A 22,857-nucleotide genomic window follows, 5' to 3' on the forward strand; every position below is an offset into this window, starting at 1 on the left:
GGGATATTTAAGCATATAATAAGAAATACTGTTTTAGTGGCATTGCATGATGAACTTCTATATCTGCACCGTATCGGTACAGGTGGGGTACACCGCTTTATATACGGAACTGACAGACATTCATGTACACCCCGGTGGGACTTGTGGTTAAAGCGTTCGCTTGTCACGCGAAAGACTCGCGTTCGATTCTCCAAATGAATGCAATATGTGAAGCCATTTCTGGTGTCACATTGCTGGAATATTGTTAAATGCTTGATGCAGTGAAACTCTATATGTGCAACAGCACAAACATGGCTGCTGGCTAAGACGTTCCACTATTTCGCTAGTGGACACTGTCCACTCGCCACATGTGAATAAACTGGGCAAGGTAACACGAAAATGAGGGCAATATCTTATCGTAATTTAGCAATTTAACATATATATTACTGTGACGTTTACGTATGATTGCTGTGTACACATTGCTGTGAAAACGAAAATGAATACACTAAACCTCATTTTTCAGCAGAACGGAGTAAAAGTTACGCAAGGCTATATTTTTAGCTCTGTTTTTAGCATCAAGATACTATGGACGCAAGCTTTAAGCGTTATTGCAGTTGAAGCTCAAAACGGTCTTGATCAACCTATTCATAGCATTATTTAAAGTAATGTAATGCAATATGGTTTTTGAGATTATTTGATGCTATGATACCCCCTGTATTATTCGAAATATTGCAATTCCGTTAAATGGAAGAGGTTGGGCGGACGAAAATTGATTTCTTATGGTCCTTAAGGTTTTCCAACGCTGAATGCGTAATCGCATCTGAATATCTTGGAGCAAGTACCGTTTGGCGGGGCTCATTGATATTCTTTGGATGCCTCTGTGAACATGACCTTGTAATCACTAGGCAAAATCACTGACACTACAGACTGGGTTGTTGTACTACATTCCGACGATCATCGTCTATACACAAGGGTACTCTTCATGGACGACAAGGCTAGGCCACATCGTGCAAGGGCCCTCAGTGGGCCCTTCTTACATCAGGAGGCACTCTACCTTGGCCTACCCTTACTTCATGTAAATATATATAGGTTTTCATGACAAGGATTTATGTCTCAGTCTGTATGATTTGTGAACCCTACGTCTGAGAAATTCGCACCTATGGTTTGAGAAAAGAGCTCAAGGAAACAAAACGTGGTATCAAAGGAAAATAAGTGTTGTTACTAGGTTTTTGATCAATATGTTTTGGTGACTTGAAACATATCCAGACCTCTTGGCTTATTTCTAGCCTGTTCCGTGAAGGTCCCGGGGTAGAATAGGCCTTCAGCTACCCATGCTTGTCAGAAAAAGCGACTCTGCTTGTCGTAAGAGGCGACTAACGGGATCGGGTGGTCAGGCTCGGTGGCTTGGTTGACGCATAAATCGGTTCCCAGTTGCGCAGATCGATGCTCATGTTGTTGATTACTGGATTGTCTGGTCCAGACTCGATTATTTACAGACCGCCGCCTTATAGCTGGAATATTGCTGAGTGCGGCTTAAAACTAAACTCCTTCACTCACTATTTCTAGCCAAGCACCTGCAGTTTGTGGAAAAATGCGAGTAATGACAGCCAACATTTATTGTGTTTGCTGGTACATTTGGAGTGGGAAGCTTTGCTTTGATTGTTTTTCAGTATGCATAACATCAACAATGTTTCCGCCATATTGTAACTAGAAAAGTTTATACGTTAGCATATAATCTGTCAACAAAGGACAGTAAAACAAGTAGTGCATCACCATTTGAGGTATTAAAACTACTAACATCTTGCTTTAAAATTATGTTATTGTTTGCGACAATATAATACAAGAAAAAGCTATAGCTCGCCAACAAATGAAGGTAGGTCTTACCCTACGAGTAAGTGACTGAGTTTAATTTTACGCCGCTTTAGCAATATTCCAGCAATATCACGGCGGGCTTACCCTACGAGGGACCATGTGGTTGTACAGTGCCTTTGCTACCTGCATGGATTTACATCATCCCTTCAGCCGATGGCGATTGTAAAATAATAATGATTTTACAGTACTTCAACCTCCTATGAGGCTATAACCACTAACAATCTGCTCAAATAAGACATCTAACTGTCTTTATAGGCGTACAGTGGAAAACGAAAATAACATCATCTACAAATATCAACATGAAGTGAATGAATGAGTTAAAATTAACGTCGTCATTATCTCGGGCACATCGTGGTTATGAGAATATTTTTTGTATATGCAGAAAATAAGATTAGATAATATAATTGTATGTCGACAAAGGGAGTGAGTCAGTTAATATTTAACGTCACATCGGCAATGTTTCAGCCATATCGTGACGATGCCGACAAAGGGCAATAAGATAACTAGTCTATAACGGACTAAGGCCTAAAACTAGCAATGTATCATCAAACAATAATCATACATGCAACAATACAATATAACACTGTGCTATAGATCGCCAACAACTGAAGGTAGATCAACATACTAGGGACCATGGGGTCTTACAGTACTTTTGCTGCCTGCGTGGTTCCTACCTGGATACATGATGTCGCTAATACTCTTGCTAACAAATATACCACAACTACAGAGTTTATAATGTTCATGTACAAGATCGTCGAGAAACAATATAAATAACACAGGGTTTAGAATACACCCTTGTTTCACTCTAACTGAAAGAGTCCTGAAAGAGTTTGGCATATGAATGACACCATTAACACTTGCTTTTTCAGATGAGCATTTGAGTAGATTTTATGACATACACCGTTCACAACACAACGATTTTCTTGTCAGTTAGGTCAAAGTCCTTTTTAAAATTTGAAACTCCGCAGTAAAATCTGCCTTTGTGCTCACTCACAGATTTTGCGCGTAAGGTCTATAGAGTAGATACCAGGTCTATAGTGGAATACTTGGGGGGAACCCAGCTCAAGATTCATCAGTTAGTTCATGAATATCTAACCAGATTCTGAAACGTTTTCATTATACTTGATGTAAAGCGTTACCACAGCAGTTCAAGAGAGAGATGCCTCTGCTCTTTGGATTTTTTCTTGACCCTTATTTAAAAGAAATATCATACCGATGCCCCAGCTATCATGAAATACACCACAATCCAAACCTTTATTAAAGAATACGAGTAGAAAAGGTACATAGAGAAATATGAGCTACTAAGGTTTAGAAATCCAGGTGGTGTACCAATAAGCATCTCTATATGTGATTACACAGTAAGGTCCCTTGGGAGTTTATCACAACATTCACAGGTGTGGTTATCGATAACACTATACACTGCTTCATGGAAACATTATTTTCGTGATTTTCCTCTAAGAAATGTAGGAGAAGCATAATCTAATGTGATCTTATAACGATCTAATTTAAATGTTTCTTCTTCCTGAATGTTACGCTCATCCTATAGTCATGCATGGTGGCTGGTTACTAGATTTTCTCTGTGGTATACTGTGTGAACCATATCAGCGAGCCTGACCGTTAGTCGCCTCTTACATAAGGATTGGCTGCTGAAGATTAATTCTAACCCGGATGTTCACGGGTTATAGTAAACCTATGGAGAACATTGATATAATACGAGTTCTAACCACAATACTTTCTCATCTCTACGAATGCTTTCTCATATCTACGAATGCTTTCTCATCTCTACGAAGCGTACAGCCGATATTGGGCACCCGGCAGAGATTATGGGCTCGAACACTCCGACACCGGTAGAACAGAAACTTGCAAACAGCAGATTCAAGATTTTCAGAGCCCATGAAAGTGTTCGAGTCTACATTGGCAGAGAGAACAAAAAGTCCCGTTGTTGTGTTTCAAACGTTGAACCGTTTAGTGGTGGCGGCACGATGCTTTTAGTGCCGTGTCCCAGTCTAAGACCAAGGCCAAGACCAAGGTTTTGGAAGGAAATTTCTCTGGAAAGTGTAACACAGACCACCTTATCAGTCCAGTGGTTGTCCTGTTTTATCTTCAACAGGACTACATAAAGCCCCACATAGCACGTCTTCATGACATTCCACTTCAGCCCACATTCAGGGACGTCTTGCTTGTCCAGCATGATCCCCCTTATAGAACACTTAGCAACCACATTTGAATACTGCCAGCTCGATCCCTTAACAGAGGTGGATCAGAGAAGAATGGCTCCATTTCTTGCGTTAGTCTCTCTGGAATACGCGATATGGACATGAATACCCCTAGAAGAAGGAAGTTTCATGACCAACTGGTCACACCGATCTCTGAGCATTGAAACTTGATTTCTGATATTGAAATGGCTGGAACATTACTGGTTCTCGTGCTTGATAAAAGTCACTCCGTAACTCCTCATTAGAAACAAGTCAGGTTTGTATAATGTACGTGTGTGTGCGTGCGTGAGTGGGTGCGTGGAGCGTGCGTCCTTGAGGTTGTATGAATAACAAAGTCAGGGGATCTAAGTCGCTACGATGCGATGCGATGCGATGCGATGCGATGATTCATTCACTCACAAACGTCCTACACATCATCAAATAGCTTAGATATATGAGTGTATGTACAACAGTTTATATCTTAGAAAATTATCTATCCGATTACAGTTAATCTATTCCATTTCCAGGGAAGCGGGTTCCACGACAACCGGCAACACAAGTTTCTCTCGTTGCATGTTGTCTCTTTCCAAATATACTTTCCTGAGTTCGGCTCGAGCAGGGCCCCATTCAACAGAAGGCACACTTGCGACTTTGAGACGCTGAAGATCAGAATAAAAGTATTTACATTAATTCAGATTAGTTAAAACCAACGAGTCGAAACGATATCTGTGAATATATCCTACCAACAAAAAGTATGATCATCTGGAGCCATAGTTGTTGGAATGTAGCGAACCGTGGTGTAGCATTTCAACACAATATTTCATCACAGTGAAATGTCACGCAAAGAATGGGCATCACGCAGAGCATGGGAGGAGACAGGGAGACGGGAGGCGGGGAGGTATGTGCACCCGTGTAGTACAATGAGTCTCGGCAGTTAGAGTAGCTAGCCGAAACAAATCGACATCCACACAATGTCCCATCTTTACAATAAGTGTTCTCCACAATATACCACCGTTATTCAGGCCGAATTGTGTAGTAAAAAAAAACCCCAACATATTACCTGAACCAAGGCTTGAAGACTCATGTGATCCTAGACGGCCAGGGAGTACACAGTGTTTAAAGACGAATCAAGGTTTTGCCTATGATTAACGGCTGTCAGAAACATTGTAGTAGACTATTACCAATATGGGCGCGGAAGTACCATAAAATCGGGATTGCATATGAACTGTTCTGGTTTTGTGAATTGACAATTGACAGCGATGTTATAATAGGTCGTTGTTCCGATGGTTTGAATTATTAGCAGGAATTTTGAAACGTCATTAGAGGATTTCACCCGTAGAAGTAAGCAAAGCAATGGAATGGACCGTTAAGTCTCCTTCAGTATGTATCCGTACAATGTCCTCAGTCGGAGAATGCACATCCTGCATCCACCAACATGGCCCCGGTGCGGGTTGCCCCTAAGGAGTACGGCAATGTTAAAAAGAAATATTGCCCTGTGTATTGAAGAATAAAATACTCAAAGAGATTACCTGTATTACAATTATTACACCAAGTTTGGGTGTCAAGTTTCTAATTTTATTATGAATGAAGGTCCTTCACGTTTGATAACGTTCTATAAAGAACTGCGTTTACGCTCATCAATCGGTAGATAAAACAACCTAACAAGCTGCGGTATTCTGTAACGAGCGGGTATTGTATATAGACTATGGCACACCGCATATAAGGGTAAATATACCTCCATGATGGTCCCCTTCCTCTGTGCCACTTGGTAGATTAGTGTGATGGGTATCGGTGCAGTCATGAAAACAGCCATAAGAATTCCTATCACCTTGGCGTGGACAGGATATATGTATGTCCCGTAGCTGGGCGGGTCGTACATGAAGAGAGACAGGATTAGAGCCGCCTGTGGAAGAAACGTTTACAGCTAACTTGTTTGAGGATATTTATATGGATCATATATCTACACTTAAACACCCATGTTTCCACGGAACAGACATTGAAATATGCGTGATGACAAATCCAGATTCTCAAAAAGTAATCTGATCTTCAACTAGTCAGTTTGTTCGTTCACTGGTCTTGTGAAAAGAACACCCGTCACATTTCCTTAGGTAGTTTGTGTTTTGTTGCATGTGTTCAAATACATCATATCTAGGAAACAGGTACTCTCTGAGGAATTTTAGAGGCGCTTTATGAAAATGTATCTGGTCCGAGTGACTATCTATAGAAAGTCCGTACAACCTTCTATAGATGCTGCTTCGGCAGCCCGGAGGTCTCCATGAAGTAGATGGATCTCGTAGAACAATAGAATGATGCTACTTGAAGTTCCTTGTGTGTTTTAAGATGTGTTTTATATGTATTTAAGAGATGATAAGTGATTCAAGATGTCCGTTTTCCTTGCAGTTAGTATATCTGCCTCATAGTTCTGCGGAATCGGTACTTCGAGACAACAAGGAGATCCAAGGGAAACGACACTAAAATGGCCCCGGAAGGTCTCGTGTGATAGCAGCATTGTCATACACAGTCCAAAGAGAATTTACGAAAGTCTACGTAAATCAGCTATCCAGAGATCTTTCCTTCACTGTTCACACCCAAGTTAGAACTCGTCTCCAGTCACTAATGCATATGGATATTGTAATAGGCGATCAACAGGTGGTTAAGATGAGGTGGTCGTGATCAGGACTTTATTTATGCATGTCATCGTATCAAAATTTGTTAGATCAATCACTGGATTGTTGAAGACTCGGTTATAGACCCCGTGACACAGATGAAATATGTGTGAGCGTGTGGGTAAACAACAAAGAGATTAAAGCCAAAAGTAAATAAACAACAACTATAATGACCGAAACAATGGTTGACAGGTATACATTAGAGGTATAGTTTTTCTAGAAATTACTGAGAAATCTTTAAAAATTGATAATAGAATTTTAAGACAGGTGTTACATAATACAGTAAGGTGCCCACTATGGCTGTATGTTCAAGAATGAACTTGACTACAACAAGAGTTATCTCCCTTGTGGAGCAGACGACGTCCCTTGTTGACATGGAAGAAGAGAAAAGAGAGCTGGTTCAAGATGATCATCAATTCAAATTGTTATCACTGGTTGTATTACAGGGAGTAAGAGCACTAGTTAGAACAGTGAAACCAATGCAGACCAACCCTACATGTTCTCGATGTTTCATTTAATGCGCATACCCCCTTGTAATACAAACAAATAAAGCAACTGGAAACTATTAAACAACTTTATTCTTAGTTGAATAAAATTCTGAGATTTAGATGTCCAATTGGCAAGGTAAAATTATGAGAGTACGAACTCTTAATTTCACTTTATTCGATTTCCTTTTCTTGTTTAAACTGAAATTCATCAATACGTTGTCACTGCAAACAGACTATAGACTAGATTTACTTACAAACATGATGACGGGTGTGATATAGGATAACGTGAAGCTCAGCACGACAGGGGCTCGTCGCCCAAGCATCATCTCGACGTCCAGGTTGAACCGCTTGGAACCTAAAGCAAGTTTAACATTAAACACAAATCGCTTGTTATATGCTCTCTGTAATACAGTGCCTCAACGAGTGTTTTAATACTCATATGTTTGCCACATATGTTCTACAATTCTAAAACATATAGGCATCTCAAGACAATTCTTTTCCGAGAACATGTTAATGCTTAAAAAGGGATCCATTACAATCATGCAGTCATGCAGTACAGCCCAATTCTGATTTAATTGAGCGAGTTTAATTTGACGCCGCACGAATATTCCAGGTATATAGTGGTCTGTAAATAAACGAGTCTGGACCGGACACTCCAGTGATCAACAGCATGCGCGTGATCTAGGCAGGTGTCAAGGTTCAACAGTGACGCGTCAATAAGTATCCATTTTCTTCTGGATGTTGTGGTAGTGACTTGGGTGGACAACAGACGTTGCGTATAATCATTCTAATCACCCAGCAGTTTCCTGTACTGTATACAAAGAATACTGAACAAACTCATTATTAATTATCTGATACTTATCCGATCTGTTTGTGATAATCTTGTTGTTTTACTGCCCTTTGACGACCATTTAAAACCACATTTACTCAATACATTAATTACCCCCCCCCAAAAAAAAAAAAAAAGAAGAAGAAAAAAAAAAATAACAACAAAATAAATACCCCCACAAAAAAAACAAAAAACAAACAAAACAAAACAACAAAAAAACAACACCACAAAAAACAACACAAAAAACCAACCAAAATAAAAAATAAATATAAGCAAAAATAAACTCCTCCCAAAAACCCAAACAGTACAAAACAAAACACAACCAAATAAAAAAAAACAAAACCAAAACATGCCCCCCAAAATACAAAAACAAAACAAAACATAAACAACCCCCCCTTCAACCACCCCCACCCCCCAAAAAAACCCCCCAAAAAACCCCAAAAAACAAACAAAAAAACTCAGAAAAGAACAAAAACACACAAAAAACAAAAACAAAAACAAAAACACAACAAAACAAAAACCAACAAAAAAAACCCGAAAACATAAGAATCACTTATACAATACCATGCGCATGTTACTCAGTTAACTAGACAGCCTTCGTTTGATAATTCGTCGTGGCGTCTGAACATCAGTGGTAGCAAAATAGTTACTATTAAAGACGTAGTCACTTTATTGCAGTCGTCACGTGATTTCAATGTTGTAGACTGCTTCAAGGACCATATTGATTTATAAATGTTTGATTAGTCAAAATACAAATTAAATCTTAGCGTTAGGAAATGATTTGCAACTATTAGGCAAAATAACTATTACTAAAAACTCAGGTCAATTGAGAAGCATTATACAAAGTGCTAGTTACTAATAAAAAGTCCAACTACTCATACATAAACCGGCATTGAAGTAAATACCCAACTGCTTGAAAACTGATCTGGAGCTCTGGGTTTTATAATATTTGCATATTATTTATAAATGCAGCATGAATGAAAACGTATTATTAGAATATTTACCACCGTACATATGCACTCACTTTGGTATTATGAATTGTTTAAAGGCACAATTTCGACGATATTTTGGCCTATGGTATATATGTTGGGACATATGCACTCACTGTAGCTTGCTATTAATGCAATAAAAGACTTATTATACCCTACGGCCTGCCAGAAATCGATAAATGAAACTTCGAGGCAAGCATTTTCCAGATGCAGAACACTTGCCATGTATGGAATGTAAACAATACTCCATGCTGCGAAAACTGGCGGTGATGTAAGCCGTACTGGTTTCAAAAACAAGTTGCAAGTATGTTTTCTGCGCCAGACATTAGCGTTATTTTGCATAGGACTGAGTTCTATCTTGTAACATCACGACACTGCATGAATTTATTTGGACTTTTCAATTCAATATTGCAATCTAAATACGCAATATATTTTGGAATAAATTATATGGTAGCTTATCTAATCCCAGTGGGATGATGTATTGAGAGAAAGGTATTTATTTATTTTTAGAGAGGCATGGTGTGAAACAGTACGTTTAATCCAAACTAATTGTCATTAAACCTTTGGTATCTTCCACGGGCGAGTAATAAAACTGAAACGGTGATTGATAAAATAATACTATTCACATGGGTGCAACAGGTTGGGTACACCATGTTCAAATTACAACACTCTCTTCATAATACTGAAAACATCCAATTACTATGTGCATAATAGGTCGAAAAGATGCGTGACGAAGCGAAAACAACAACAATATGATAAAACAATGTAAATTATTACAATCTGGAAAAGCTTTATCAATATGCAACTGCTTACTTAGCCTTGAATAAATATATTTATTAATATATATGTATATATGAAATGAAACTGTTTGGCGTAAAGTGTTTAAATTATTATTCCTAAATGTTAACAACTGTTTCAACACACAATTTACATCACAAATATGGTAAAGGGAGCGTTCACGTGAACCAATACATTGAATTATGAGCTCAATCTACTGTGATGTCCAGTGGTAAACTGAATTTGGACACGGAGCACGCTCACACACTGAAAACACACATTTTAGAATCCATTCTACCATGGCGTTTTCAACAAATATTCTTTGATAGTAACAGAATCCGGAGTCTGGAAAAATATTGAGCGAAAGGCTTGATCAATTCTAATGTTGTCCATGCGTCATGAATCGGAATTTAAAATACCATCAATAACCATGATAAAGTTTGTTAAAACTTGAATTTAAAAGCCAATACATTTCAATCGCAGATAAAACAGACATGGAATATGTGCAGCATATCAATCCTCAGCCACAGTTAAGTATAAACCCCTAAAGAAAACTAACCAAGCCTCTTTTGCTTCGACGTCTCGCGTCATTCTTTCAGATTCTATCACATCAAATAAGAGTCATACCTTAAGCATCCGTATAGACACCTCAGTGAAGATTGAGATAAGCGGCAGCTGTGATCTGATGATTTTGTATAATTTTGGTGGGGTTGGTATATACAGGCTCCATATCTTAGAAAAGGCAGTGGTTAAGTTTAAGCTATATAAAATTATTTCAATTTACTGCTTTCTCTGAAACCGTGTTGCAGGTAATCAGAGAATGGTTCTTTTATATTTTTCTCATCACGTTACTTATGGGTAGCAGTCGGCATTAAATATTTGCTCTGGTGTAACGTACACTGTCCACCTGAATTTTGTTGCAATACAAAATGTGCCGAACATTACATTCTTACAAAACTTCAGACTTGGGGCCACGAAATCGGTAGTGTTTGATCACTGACGTAACTATATAATATACCAGTCATTGTTTGTACAGAAATCTAAGACAAACATTATATCCACAATGATTGAGATAGAAGTTGTATTAACATTTGCTTCCACTGTGTGCCGACCATGTAGTCTGCTGTTTCAAACAAGTGCACAAAGAATGTAATTAGGCACCCCTGTATTTTCGCAATGAAAGGTTTTCAACACGTACATAAAACCTGAGTTTTCTGATCCATATGACCCTGTGACTCATAAAAACATTTTGTTTTCAATTCCATGTTGATGTTATGATAATTGCTCATTTTAAAAAGATGACTGATTATAAACCATGTTTCATGTTGAATTTTTAGTGTGTGTGAACATTCAAAATGTCATTCTGCGTCTTATACGATACAAGGTCGAATGTATGACAGCCAGCGCTTTCCTCCTCATACCCCTATCAGCCTACTGATACTCTGAAAGGGCTGTCTCCGCTATTTGTCGTGTAAAGTAGCTTCCTAACTGGGGCAGGTTTGTACAGGGGCTCATTCAATGTGAGATATGCCAGGAGTTGCTTAAGTATGTTCTTTGTGTATACATGCGTATTATGATTTGATACCACTGAACCATTTCATTTGGTGATCACAAGTCTAGATACGTATGGTTTGCAATGATTTCATATTTGTTTACGAGACCCAGCAGGCATTGCTTGGTCTTCCTTCAATTACATTCTTCAAAATATGCAAATGTAATACTGGATGATGGGCAAAACGATGGGGAGATTATCAGCACGAATCTTGTAACAGAAGACATGCAATGACGCTTTCAGTCTGTCATGGCTACAGATTCAGGACAGTATAGCTATGACAAGAAACCGTCCACTATTGCATTTTCACTAATAAAACCTATAGTTGTCTTGAATCAGTGAGCCATGACATGAATTCTTTCAGACTCACACACACTATCCATACTTCTAATTATTGTTCTCATCACAATGATACAGTTCATCAACTGCCAGCTAACCAGAACGAGCTGTGCAACCGTTTCACTTGAAATTACTGCTTTTATTGCTATCACTTCATCCGTGTCTGGTGACCGTTGCTATATTATCCTTGATCCAGGAACACAGACAGATGGTATTACCTGCAGTCTGGCTAGGGTTTGGGTTGGTCAAGATTGTCGCCATACTCAATTCATTTGGTATTTGTAGTTTACTTTTAATAAATATATACATGGAAAAACCGTTAATGTAACTCCAGCTACCGTCTTGTTGACAGTGCCAATTAAGAACAGTACACTTTTCCCTTGCATCTTTGCATGTGAAATAAATCATGACCATTGCACAAAAGGGGGACGCACGTACACCTTTTGCAGTAACACGGTTGAAATGACATTTTCGTTGAATGGACCCCTAGTTGGTTTCAGCGGGCACTAAGAACCCAGTGTTTGGTGTTACTGAAATATAATGAATTCTACAGGAAACATGAATATTATTTTCATACCGTAGATCCAGCCGATGATCAGGCACTCTAAACAGCCAATCAGCAGGACGCTAAATGAGGATGTATACCAGTCCAGCAGTTGAAAGAGATAAACTCCACCCTGAGCAGAATAAGATACATGTGTTTATGTAAAACAAATACATCAGTTGATGTTCTTTAGATACATATAGAAGTTTGTATTCAAGTATAAGTGAAATATTATGGATGTCAACTTATTCTTTATTGCATTCACAACGTTTCTGTGCTTTTCCTTGCCCCCTCGGTGGGTGCCTTTTTGGCAGTTGCTAAAAGAAGAAACTGAAAACCCTGAAATACCGGGCGCTCTTCACCTATTACGAAGAATGTATATGACAGGCATAGCCTTTTCAGTTTGTGAAAAAGAACGGCACTTGCATGGTGACATGCGATACGTGTGGTGTCTTTGTCCTGCATGCAATGTTTAATGCGTTTATATGAATCATGAAATATTTGATACGCGGAGTTTTCAAGAAATATATCTTACAACACGCCATGTTATTTTGTCATCTTATTACTTGTGTATTCCACTTTTCTAGCAATAACACATCAACCACGGAAAGACATGTCCCTTTAAAACATTCGTTTCATAGCTCACCTCTGTCGTGTAAGGGATAGACAGTAGAAATGTGCCTAGACACACTGCGCCCGAAAGTAGCACTCTTCTCTTCTTGAGATGTTGAGGGAAGGCTTCTACTATTCCAGCTATGACTGTCTCGATTGACCCAAACTGAGATAAAATGACCAGATACACGCAGTTTATAAACCATCTGCTTACGTGTTTGTTTTTCACAAATATATGTCGTATTCATGTATATGATCAACATATGGCTGAAAGACGTGACTTTACATTTTGACTCATTCATTCATGTGTATGAATTACAAGTGACATAAAAATACTGTGTCACCTTCGAGACGTCGTTAAAAACGCCGGGCAGTTACAGATATTTGCCAAAACGTACACGAGTAAGAGATACTAGCTGAATATGCAAACAACAAATTAAAAACATGATCGTAAATTTGTTTCATATTCACAAAGACTCGCTAATAATACAAAACTTAAAGGTCTCCGATTTGAAAGTAAAAGTACTTTCACATATACAGCTTCCTTGCTTTGGGAATGTCAAACGCACAATGCAAGACAGCACTATATAGACCAGTTGCCACAAGAATCGTCCATTCTCCTTGCTATCATCCTCGATATGTCCTGGGTATACGTTCCGTTAAGTCCCTACTATACCCTGCATGCATCTCCGAGCCCCGATACTTTTATCACCTCCCTTTGCCTCCGCATTCTCACTCAGCTATGCTGCCGCTACACCCGAGCTTCCCAGGATCAACAAGGATAGGGGTTGCAGCTACGAAGGTGTGTTCGCAGTGCGACTCAGATTTGCGGGAAATCATACAGGCAAACTGATAGGTCCAAAAATTAGAAAAACGTATATTTGCAAGTATGCTTTTTGTCTCTTTCAGAGAACCTGTGGATGGTTTGTGTTGTCAAGTTTAATCGCTCAACTTCCCACCGTAGACACCAGATTGGATGAAAAGGCAGTCAAGGGAGGTAATAAATTTATCGGGCGTAGAGGCATCTATGGTTTAGTGGAGGTTCATTGGAATCTATACCCTGGAGATATCGAGGATGCCTTGCTAAAGGAAAAACGTATCTTTAGAAAATAATATTGAAATGCACTGTGGTTGCAATATATGATCGAAAGAATTAAGCATATTTCAATAATTATACGTCGGATATTTGATTATCATGTGAATGGGAATGGGTTGGGTGCTAGATCAGGTATACCGTGGATGCACATTATGATGAATATACAACGTAAACTGTTTCTTAATAATTCCACGAACACCTGGTATCATTTGACTGACACATGTGCCGTTTAATACTAAAATGTTGTACATTGAAAATGCATTTACCAGTGTATCTATCCCCAAAGACAGCAGTGTGAGGAAGAACAGAAATGCCCACATATGAGGTAGAGGCAGCTTGGCTATAGCTTCAGGATAGATAATAAAGCCTAGTCCCGCACCTGGAAAAAGTGGAAATAGAAACTGTAACAATGGAGGCGTGAAGAATCTATGTAGAAAACCTCCCCAGAACGCCCAATGAACTAACCTTGTTTTAGCACTCAGAGGTCAGATTAAATTTTATAAACCAACAGTGGGGTAACACTGTTATTCTCGCTGGACACTTGTTTCGTAATGTCTCTGAAATTTGATACAATCTCGCTTCCACGGACAATTATCTGAATACTGTCCCTCTGACCTGAGCATTGTCTGGATAACGTTCCTCTGCTCCGGAACTTTGATTTATCTCATGTTTTGAAGATTGACACGACCTTGTCTTGTCATCACTGAACAGAATCCTAAAATATGACCTAATTGACAGCTTGCAACATGTAGTGCTGACCCCGTAACCCTTCGCGCTTACTGACTTGGCGGTTTTATCCACTAGGCTACGAAGGATAGCTGTGAAGAATTAAGTATGAAAATTAGAATTTCGGTACGAACCATGTGTTTCAAGACGGCTTACCGCATGTATTGTGGGTGCAAGGCGAGCCGTCAGCTGCCAGTCTTATCCTAGTTGAATTCATCATTGAATGCCAAATATTTAAGTTATACGTATAGGAGAAAACTCGTCTCCGAAGTTTTACATTGTCTACCAAAACCGGGAAGTGTTTTCTCTAACATATATACCGTCAATGATGGGTAGTTACAATGTAGATTATCATTTAATGAACCTACTTAACAATAACTGAAGCGCGCGTAAAATCAATTTAATGACAACAACTATAAGTAGATAATTTAAACTTTCCACCTTCGTCGGCCCGGTGGCGGTGTGGCAGAGCAACTGCCTACGGTTGAGAGAATTTCTGTTCCAAACCCGTTTCGGAACACCTTTGTATAGTGACTTTAATCTTGAATGACAATTTTCAGTTGATTTCAAACACTTGTGTATCATTTGAATGTTGATGTTCATATAAAGTTAGGAAAGGTAAACCCTGGGAGGGGTTTTACTAAGGTGACACCTGTCCCCCCAAAACAAAAACCTCAAATGCTGTTATTATTGGGAAAACAAGAGATGACCATATATATAGTGAGAAGCACACGTTAGGGTTATATCTTAGGTATACATGACCTGCATTATTGAAAAGTAAGCCCTCTTCTCTTGGTAAATGCCTTCGGCCCTTGGGCATTGCACGCAGGAAGCGGGTTTACTTTTCAATAGTGCCCGCGGGTCATCCTACACTTAAAGGACGGATAATTCGTGCAAGGTACGCCAACATAAGAAATAGTGTAATACCGGACCCGACACTTTGTATACTTTAAGACGGACGGCCTCTAACTAATCGGCGTAGCCCGTTTTATTGCCTTCGTAAGAATACTTTTGGAGTTACGTTCCGGTTTTAAACGCCATCTGTGATACTCTGGTTATTATATGGTCCTTCAATGCCTGATTATTTAACGACGTTTTGTATATGTACAACGTTTCACGTCACTATATGTCTGAAATATTGCTGAGATGACGTTAACGTTTAACTCACTCACTCACTCACTCTAACTAATTCAACTAGACTAGAAACTTCAGTGATAAGATGAGCAAATGTCCATGCACGCTGACATGCAATCAACCAAGTCGGCGATCCTACGTGAAGTCTGCTTGGAACAGTTCCAGAAAACCCCACAAACGGCTTTTACACTCTCTATATCCTATTTATATGTTCCATTGTTCCACTGTACACTGTAACCGACACAAAGGATGACATATAGTTACGCAGGGCTACCTGAGGAGACTACCTCCGATATAGGGATCTTAGCCTCGTAAGCCATGAATCCCATGGTAGAGAACACAACCAATCCACAGAAAATGCTGCTGGCTTCACCGATGATCGTCAGCAGCGCCACGTCTCTTAAATGCGGAACAAAAGAATAAATACAAGCAAGAAATTGTATATACACTGTACGTGAAGACAATGGTATACTGAATATTTTAATCATATCGCGATGCCTTGATCACATATTTACTAAGGACCCGTGAAGGTCCCGGGGTAGAATAGACCTTCAGCAACCCATGCTTGCCATAAAAGGCGACTATGTTTGTCGACTAACGGGATCGGGTGGTCAGACTTGCTCTTCCCAGTTGAGCAGGTCGATGTTGTTGATCACTGGATTGTCTGGTCCAGACTCGATTATTTACAGATCGCCGCAGTATAGCTGGAATAGTGCTGAGTTCGGCGTAAAACTCAACTCACTCACTCACTCGCTCACATATTTACTAATTATACATATAGCACGCCGTTGGTACAAGATACAGTCCACCCTGGATATAGTGCCCCCGGATATAATGCCGTGTTTATCACAGAACGAATTTACTGTCCTAATCATAACCTGCTTATGGTGCCATCCTAGACACAATTCGCCAACAGTATTTGGAACAAAAGTCATTTTTTTATAAATTACACTGTCTGTCTTAGAAACTGAAAAGAAGAGAAGAAAATCGAACAACAAAGTAACGACTTGTCTTTGAAGCCAAAGGTACTCTAACTGCCCTACCCTATTATAATGTCACCCTTGGATATAATGTCATACTTTACCCTGGACAAACGGTGCATTATAACCTGGGTATATTGTATATGACAACTGACTGGAATTACCTGAGACAGTTGTTATGGAATTCGTTGTAGCTGCTGATGGTGATGAGTGTTCCAAACGTTGGACCCATGGAATAGAAAGCTTGGAGGAGAGCCTCAAGCCATACCTGTAATGAACATATACACTAATTATGTGATTATATTTAATAGGATCGATGGTTCATTGGTGTGGCAAACAGGCTAATTCCTCACATACATACAACAAGCGAACCCGAAATGGATAAGTCAAGAATAAATCCCACAATCTGAAGACAACAAGCATGTAGTTGACAGAAACAATCCAATACAGAATACCTGCACTGAACCAAGTCGTGTGAAGTCTGGACGAAGGAAATACAGAAGTCCGTCGGCAGATCCTGGCATCATGCATGACCTGATCAGCAACACCGTCAAGAGGATGTATGGCATCACAGCAGTCACGTATACTACCTGAATCAAGTTGTTGATGCGGATTAATTGTTAAAGTGAGTGAATGTGTTTGGTTTTACGCCGCTTTTAGCAATATTCTATTTACAGTTTCTTTTTACATTAATTTTATTCGCATTATACATGCAACTCCATATATAAATTAACATTCCACACCCCTCACCCCCACCCAGCCATGAACTATGAACGGTTCCTTATGATACATTGGACTACCGATTTTCTCGCTCATATTTACCTTCCCGAGAGACCGCACTCCTTTCATCACGCACAGAAACACTAAAATCCAGGAAAATAAGAGGCTGAGAAGCATGTGGAGCTCTACAGATCCCAACTCATCTATTCCAGATGACACACGGAGGGTGTTGAACCTTCAAACACAAGGAGGTGAAGTTACAACATCGCAATGTATGCTTGGAAAAGTACTGGGTTAATTTGGACGATAGGTGTTTAGCAATGTGTCATTCACAAACCAGGACGTTGCAATGGTAAAAGGGAATATGGGGCATTTTAACAAGCATAGACAATTCACAGCGTTGCCTGTTTAGCGACCGGACGGTGACTTTTAAGACGGTGCATGCCAGATGGTCTTGGGCGAATATGACTTTGAGTATGATGACTGAAACCTTGATTGAAACGGAATTGAAAACATTAAGTAGTTTCTCTCCTGTTATTTACCTTCCAGTTATTTTTCTTAATCCAGAAAATTCTGAACTGGCAACTTTCCAACCTGGCTGAAATTTTGGGGAGTTCACAACACTGCAATTATCTTGTAGCAAATGCTTTACATCCCACAAAAATACATGTATTTGCCTCCTGCCAAATGTTGAATGCACAATATATTAATAAATATGGACAATATATGATACAGGAGAACCTACTGCCAAAACTCTTCGGACGCCGTCATGGTCGAGTTTGGCTTTCTCCATACAGCGCTGCGGAGGAGTTGTTGTTCCACGGTATTGTTGAAGATGACTTCATTTGAGTCGTTGGTGAGCATATCAATACAGACAGGTGTGTTCCACCAGTTATCACAGGTTGTCCAGGGCAATAACGATCTGAAGGATTGGCTCAAATAATAACTTGCCCAGGCAGTGATGACAGCGTAGGGCATGGATCCGATAATGCTACTGATCAGCTGGGTGGTGCCAATTCCTGAATTTAAATTGAATTAATAATCATAAGCATGCATTTACAGGTTGTTTAGCTTTACCTGAGCTACTCTACATATACATGACCCGGGAGGTTAAATGGCACAAACGGCTGGTCGAGGTAACTTCGTTAAATAGGGGAGCTAATTGTTTAAAGAAAGTTAGGACATTGCTAACGATTTCTCGACACTTAGATATCAAACAGCGACCTTGTCTCGGCCGTTCGTACATATTGAAAAATTCTCTGATAAAGGTGCACCCCTCCACAATAATAAACCAGTTGTGACACGGTCAAGCATTGCATTAGTATTCACATGATCAGCTCAAGCTGGACAACCTGCAGTTACACGCATGTCAGCGACAGTCACGCCATATATTTATTTACAAATTGTAAAATATAGGGGTAAAGCGTTGCTCCCACTTTCACCCCAAACTGTCGCTGAAGCGTTTACACAACTGACCTATGGCAATCATGTGTTGACCTTCTGTTGGTAGCGGTCCGAAGAAATGAGATTAATTGAAAATAACTGGGAACTTTGTTATGATCTAATCCTGTTTGCAGTATACATTGACCGTTAAGAAAATATGTTATATTATATATTTGCAAGTTAAACTATCACTTCAATTCCGAAGGAACATGCATGTGCAAACTGAATTGTAAGTCAGTGGGATTTCTTTATGAATGAAAGATTTGTATTCCACTTTATGTACAGCACTGTCTGATTTTTCCGTCAGGATTGAATAGGAAGGTTTTAATGGATACTCAAAGCCTACTCCAGTTAATTATCGTGCGTTACATTATGGACGTTGCCACAACTACAAGCGTCCGACACCACATCATCATGACCTATGTATAAACGGGGTTAGAAACGTTGTGTAATCAATGTCATTATGATGTGTTTTTACATGCTTGCAGTAATGTCAACATGTCAACTCAACATGTCAACATATTTTCCGATATGATATTTAGAGCGCGCGCGCACGCACGCACAGACACACACAGACACACACACAAGGTATGTAGTATAACAGTAAACCGGTATATACAGGTGCAGTATCTCACGGTTCAGATGGTTCAGATTCCACAATATATTTGGTCATCCGGAGTTAGCTCCCCTTGAATTATCTGCCCTTAATTTCCATAGCCACAAAATGTTCTTAAAGTGCCAAATACACCATTTTCAATTGGTTTCATGTAGCGTTATACAAGAGGAGGTATCTCTATAAGTGTCTCGAAAAGTGCCAAATATGCTACCAAATGCTCAAGTTATGTGGCCTCAAACGAACCAATTTGGACTTATTAGTACAGCCCCTGGATCTGAAAAACCATTTCACAATTCACATTATTTAAAATTTATTATTGATTGTTTCATAATGGGACATATGTTATCAATTTATCATAAAGGCCTAAGTCTTAAAATGTTTGTAGGACTGTATATTGACTTTCAAGTCAAGGATCTGAATTATTGGAGGTCACCTTAGAGTTCGAGCTCAAGTAGTTCATCTAAATCATGTTTTTGTTCTATTCCACATTAGGTTCCTGCATTATTTTATAATATATTACCATTGGTTTACAGCAATAGACAATGAGGATAGGGAGCCTGAAAGTAATAGCTCTCTATTGTGAATTTATGATGTACACACTTGGGCAGAAACCTTCCCGTCAGTATATGCTTTTTGGTGTGTGTATATTACATAAATGAATATTATGTTATATGATAATACGAGGATATGGACACAAATTACGTGTCCATGAATGAATAGACTATATTACTGGAACACTGCATCCTTACGATTCAGATGTTTGTGCATTTCCCTCTTACCCCCATTAACCTTTCGTGCGTATAGTTGAAGAATAGGTCTACAGCAACCCATACCTGCCACAAAAGGCGACTAACGGGGTCGGGTGGTCACGTTCGCTTACTTGGTTGACACATATTGTCGGTTCTCACTTGTGCAGATCGATACTCGGTTTCTTCATCCCTTGATTGTCTGGTTCAGATTCGACTCTTTACAGACCGCCGCGATATACTGTATTGGAATATTGCTGAATGCAACGTAAAACTAAATTCACTCACTCAAACCTGCGAGTATAAATTTAGGAAATAGTGTCTATATATAGTGTTGTTATATATCAACCGACAAAGCTTACCTTTAAACAGTGGACACAGAACCCAGACATGGGTAGCACTCCTGCTGGAGAACTGGCTGATGGTAACCTCCAGGAAGAATAAAGGAATGCCACATACGATGATAGCAGTGAAATATGGGATGAGGAAGGCACCTATTGGAATGATAAGTATACCCTAGTTACTCTTCTAATAACCGCATAACACAAAAATTCAACCCGAGATTATACTTTACACAAGTGAAAGCGCGATTTGAGTATCAAAATGAACATTTTTAGAAAAGGTGTAAAGTTCCACAGAAATCAATGGGTTTTCGACGTAAAGTAAAATAAAACGTGAGAGTACAATCCGCCCGTCCGGCCCATATCTTGTTTGAAAACGTGATGAGGAAGAAGTGCGGCCTCTCTACCCATGGTTTATATATATATATATATATGTTAAGTCATATCGTGAAATGACGAAGAGTGTCAGCCATTTCGCATCGTTTTGTGTAAGAATACTCGACATAATGTCATGAAATTTCAGCTGATAGCGTAATCTATACAATTTCAACATTACTTATTATCACAACCTGTAAAACTGTATTGGAAGCGACTGTTGAACTTCAGTTTGACTTCGAAGCAATTACACCTGTTTGTTTGATACTTGTTGTCTCCAGAGCAGCTACACCTCATTAACCTCATGTCCACCACAAGCAGATGAAATGAAATTTCATGAAATGACTGAAGTATATTGATTGTTGTTACACGAAATGACGAATGGCTCACCCCCTTAGTCATTTCACGATATAATTGAATGTCTTAGTCATTTTACGACTAACCTGTAGCATATACATGTTCAACTCCTTCATATTAGCATCCAAGTCATGTATCTTGTCAACCAATAAAGGTATTTTATTAATTATGTTTTATTTATTATATAAAGAACTTAATTTACGGAAACAGGTCTTTGTGCTTTGCATGCTATTCAACGCCAAAAGCATAATATCACTCACCGCCTCCGTTTCTGTTGCAAAGGTAGGGAAATCTCCACAGCGACCCAAATCCAACACTGTAGCCCAGCATAGACAAAATATACTCTCTTTTCTGCCCCCACGTGTCCCTTTTTGGACCTTCATTCTCCTCTTCCGTGCTATTTCCCTTGGCCAATCCCTCAGACTTTGACATTGTCGAATGAGTAAAGTTTACTCTGCAATAACGAATGCTTTACTGTTCGCCGCACACAACCATATATTGTCAAACATGACCAGGCGCGCAGCTGTCAAATCAACCTGATTTCACGGTTCTGTGAGACACTGTTCCTCCATAAATAGCAGGCGCTTTAAACACTGGGAAACATCATTCGTAGCTGTTTCATGCGTGTTCCACCATCAGACGAAATTGAAGACACCAAAGATCAGTAAATAGAAATATACATACATGGTTGTGTGTCCACCTGCCTGTGTAACTATACCATAGGGCTCTATAGGATAGATCTTAAACGCATTTATTGATGAACGCACGGTTCTGTGCGACATCGGTCATCCATAAATAGCAGGTGCTTTAAGCACTTGGGAACATCATTCATAACTGTGTAAAGCATGTTCCACCATCAGACAAAAATAAAGACAAACTACCGTCAGGACACTAAAGATCAGTTAATAGAAAAATAAATAAATAAATAAATAAATGGTGATGTGTCCAGCTTCCTATGCAACTATACCAACGGTCCCTTTGGTTTTATATAACAGATCATTTCTTTGTTTAGATAAGGATGTAAATATATATCTGTTGACATATTTTATGGATTATTCATCTTACACGAAACTTACATGTATCTATAGATAAATGCACCCGTTGACATCAGGGCCTAGATTTTGAAGCTCTCTTAGCGCTAAGAGAGTCGTATGCTAATTAGGAGATAAACATCATGTGTTGGCCAATTTCCGGGTGTTATTGAGTATTTGAAGCACGGGAATGCATTTGGAACCGACGGCGATGATTTGAATGACGTCACCACTGTTGATGACACAACAAAACAATTGTTTACGTGTCAATACGCGGTGAATAGTCTTTCAGTTTCCGGGAATCTAATACCATTTAATCATGTTTTTCAACCAATCAGATTACAGAACACAGTAACTTTTGGTTTACAATGTAAATATATGACACTTACGACTATCTTAGCGCAAAGAGAGCTTCGACAATGTAGGCCCAGGGTTAGAAATGGTCTTCCG

The 22,857-nt window shown here is 39.2% G+C and overlaps 1 protein-coding gene across 1 annotated transcript; it reads right to left on the minus strand.

Moving 5' to 3' along the window:
- Window positions 1–1,580: 1,580 nt before the first annotated feature.
- On the minus strand, window positions 1,581–21,885 carry LOC137258075 (sodium- and chloride-dependent glycine transporter 1-like). The gene is made up of 13 exons (XM_067795628.1): window positions 21,637–21,885; window positions 20,666–20,797; window positions 18,244–18,517; window positions 17,601–17,733; window positions 17,234–17,368; window positions 16,943–17,046; window positions 16,073–16,197; window positions 14,205–14,317; window positions 12,877–13,008; window positions 12,264–12,363; window positions 7,455–7,555; window positions 5,782–5,949; window positions 1,581–4,705 (listed from the first exon to the last, which is right to left on the minus strand). The coding sequence occupies exons 1-13, from the start codon at window positions 21,806–21,808 to the stop codon at window positions 4,559–4,561; spliced, it is 1,836 nt and encodes a 611-aa protein (XP_067651729.1). The 5' UTR covers window positions 21,809–21,885; the 3' UTR covers window positions 1,581–4,558.
- Window positions 21,886–22,857: the final 972 nt, after the last annotated feature.

Source organism: Haliotis asinina, chromosome 12 (assembly GCF_037392515.1).
Source record: "Haliotis asinina isolate JCU_RB_2024 chromosome 12, JCU_Hal_asi_v2, whole genome shotgun sequence".
Taxonomy (NCBI): Eukaryota; Metazoa; Mollusca; class Gastropoda; order Lepetellida; family Haliotidae; genus Haliotis; species Haliotis asinina.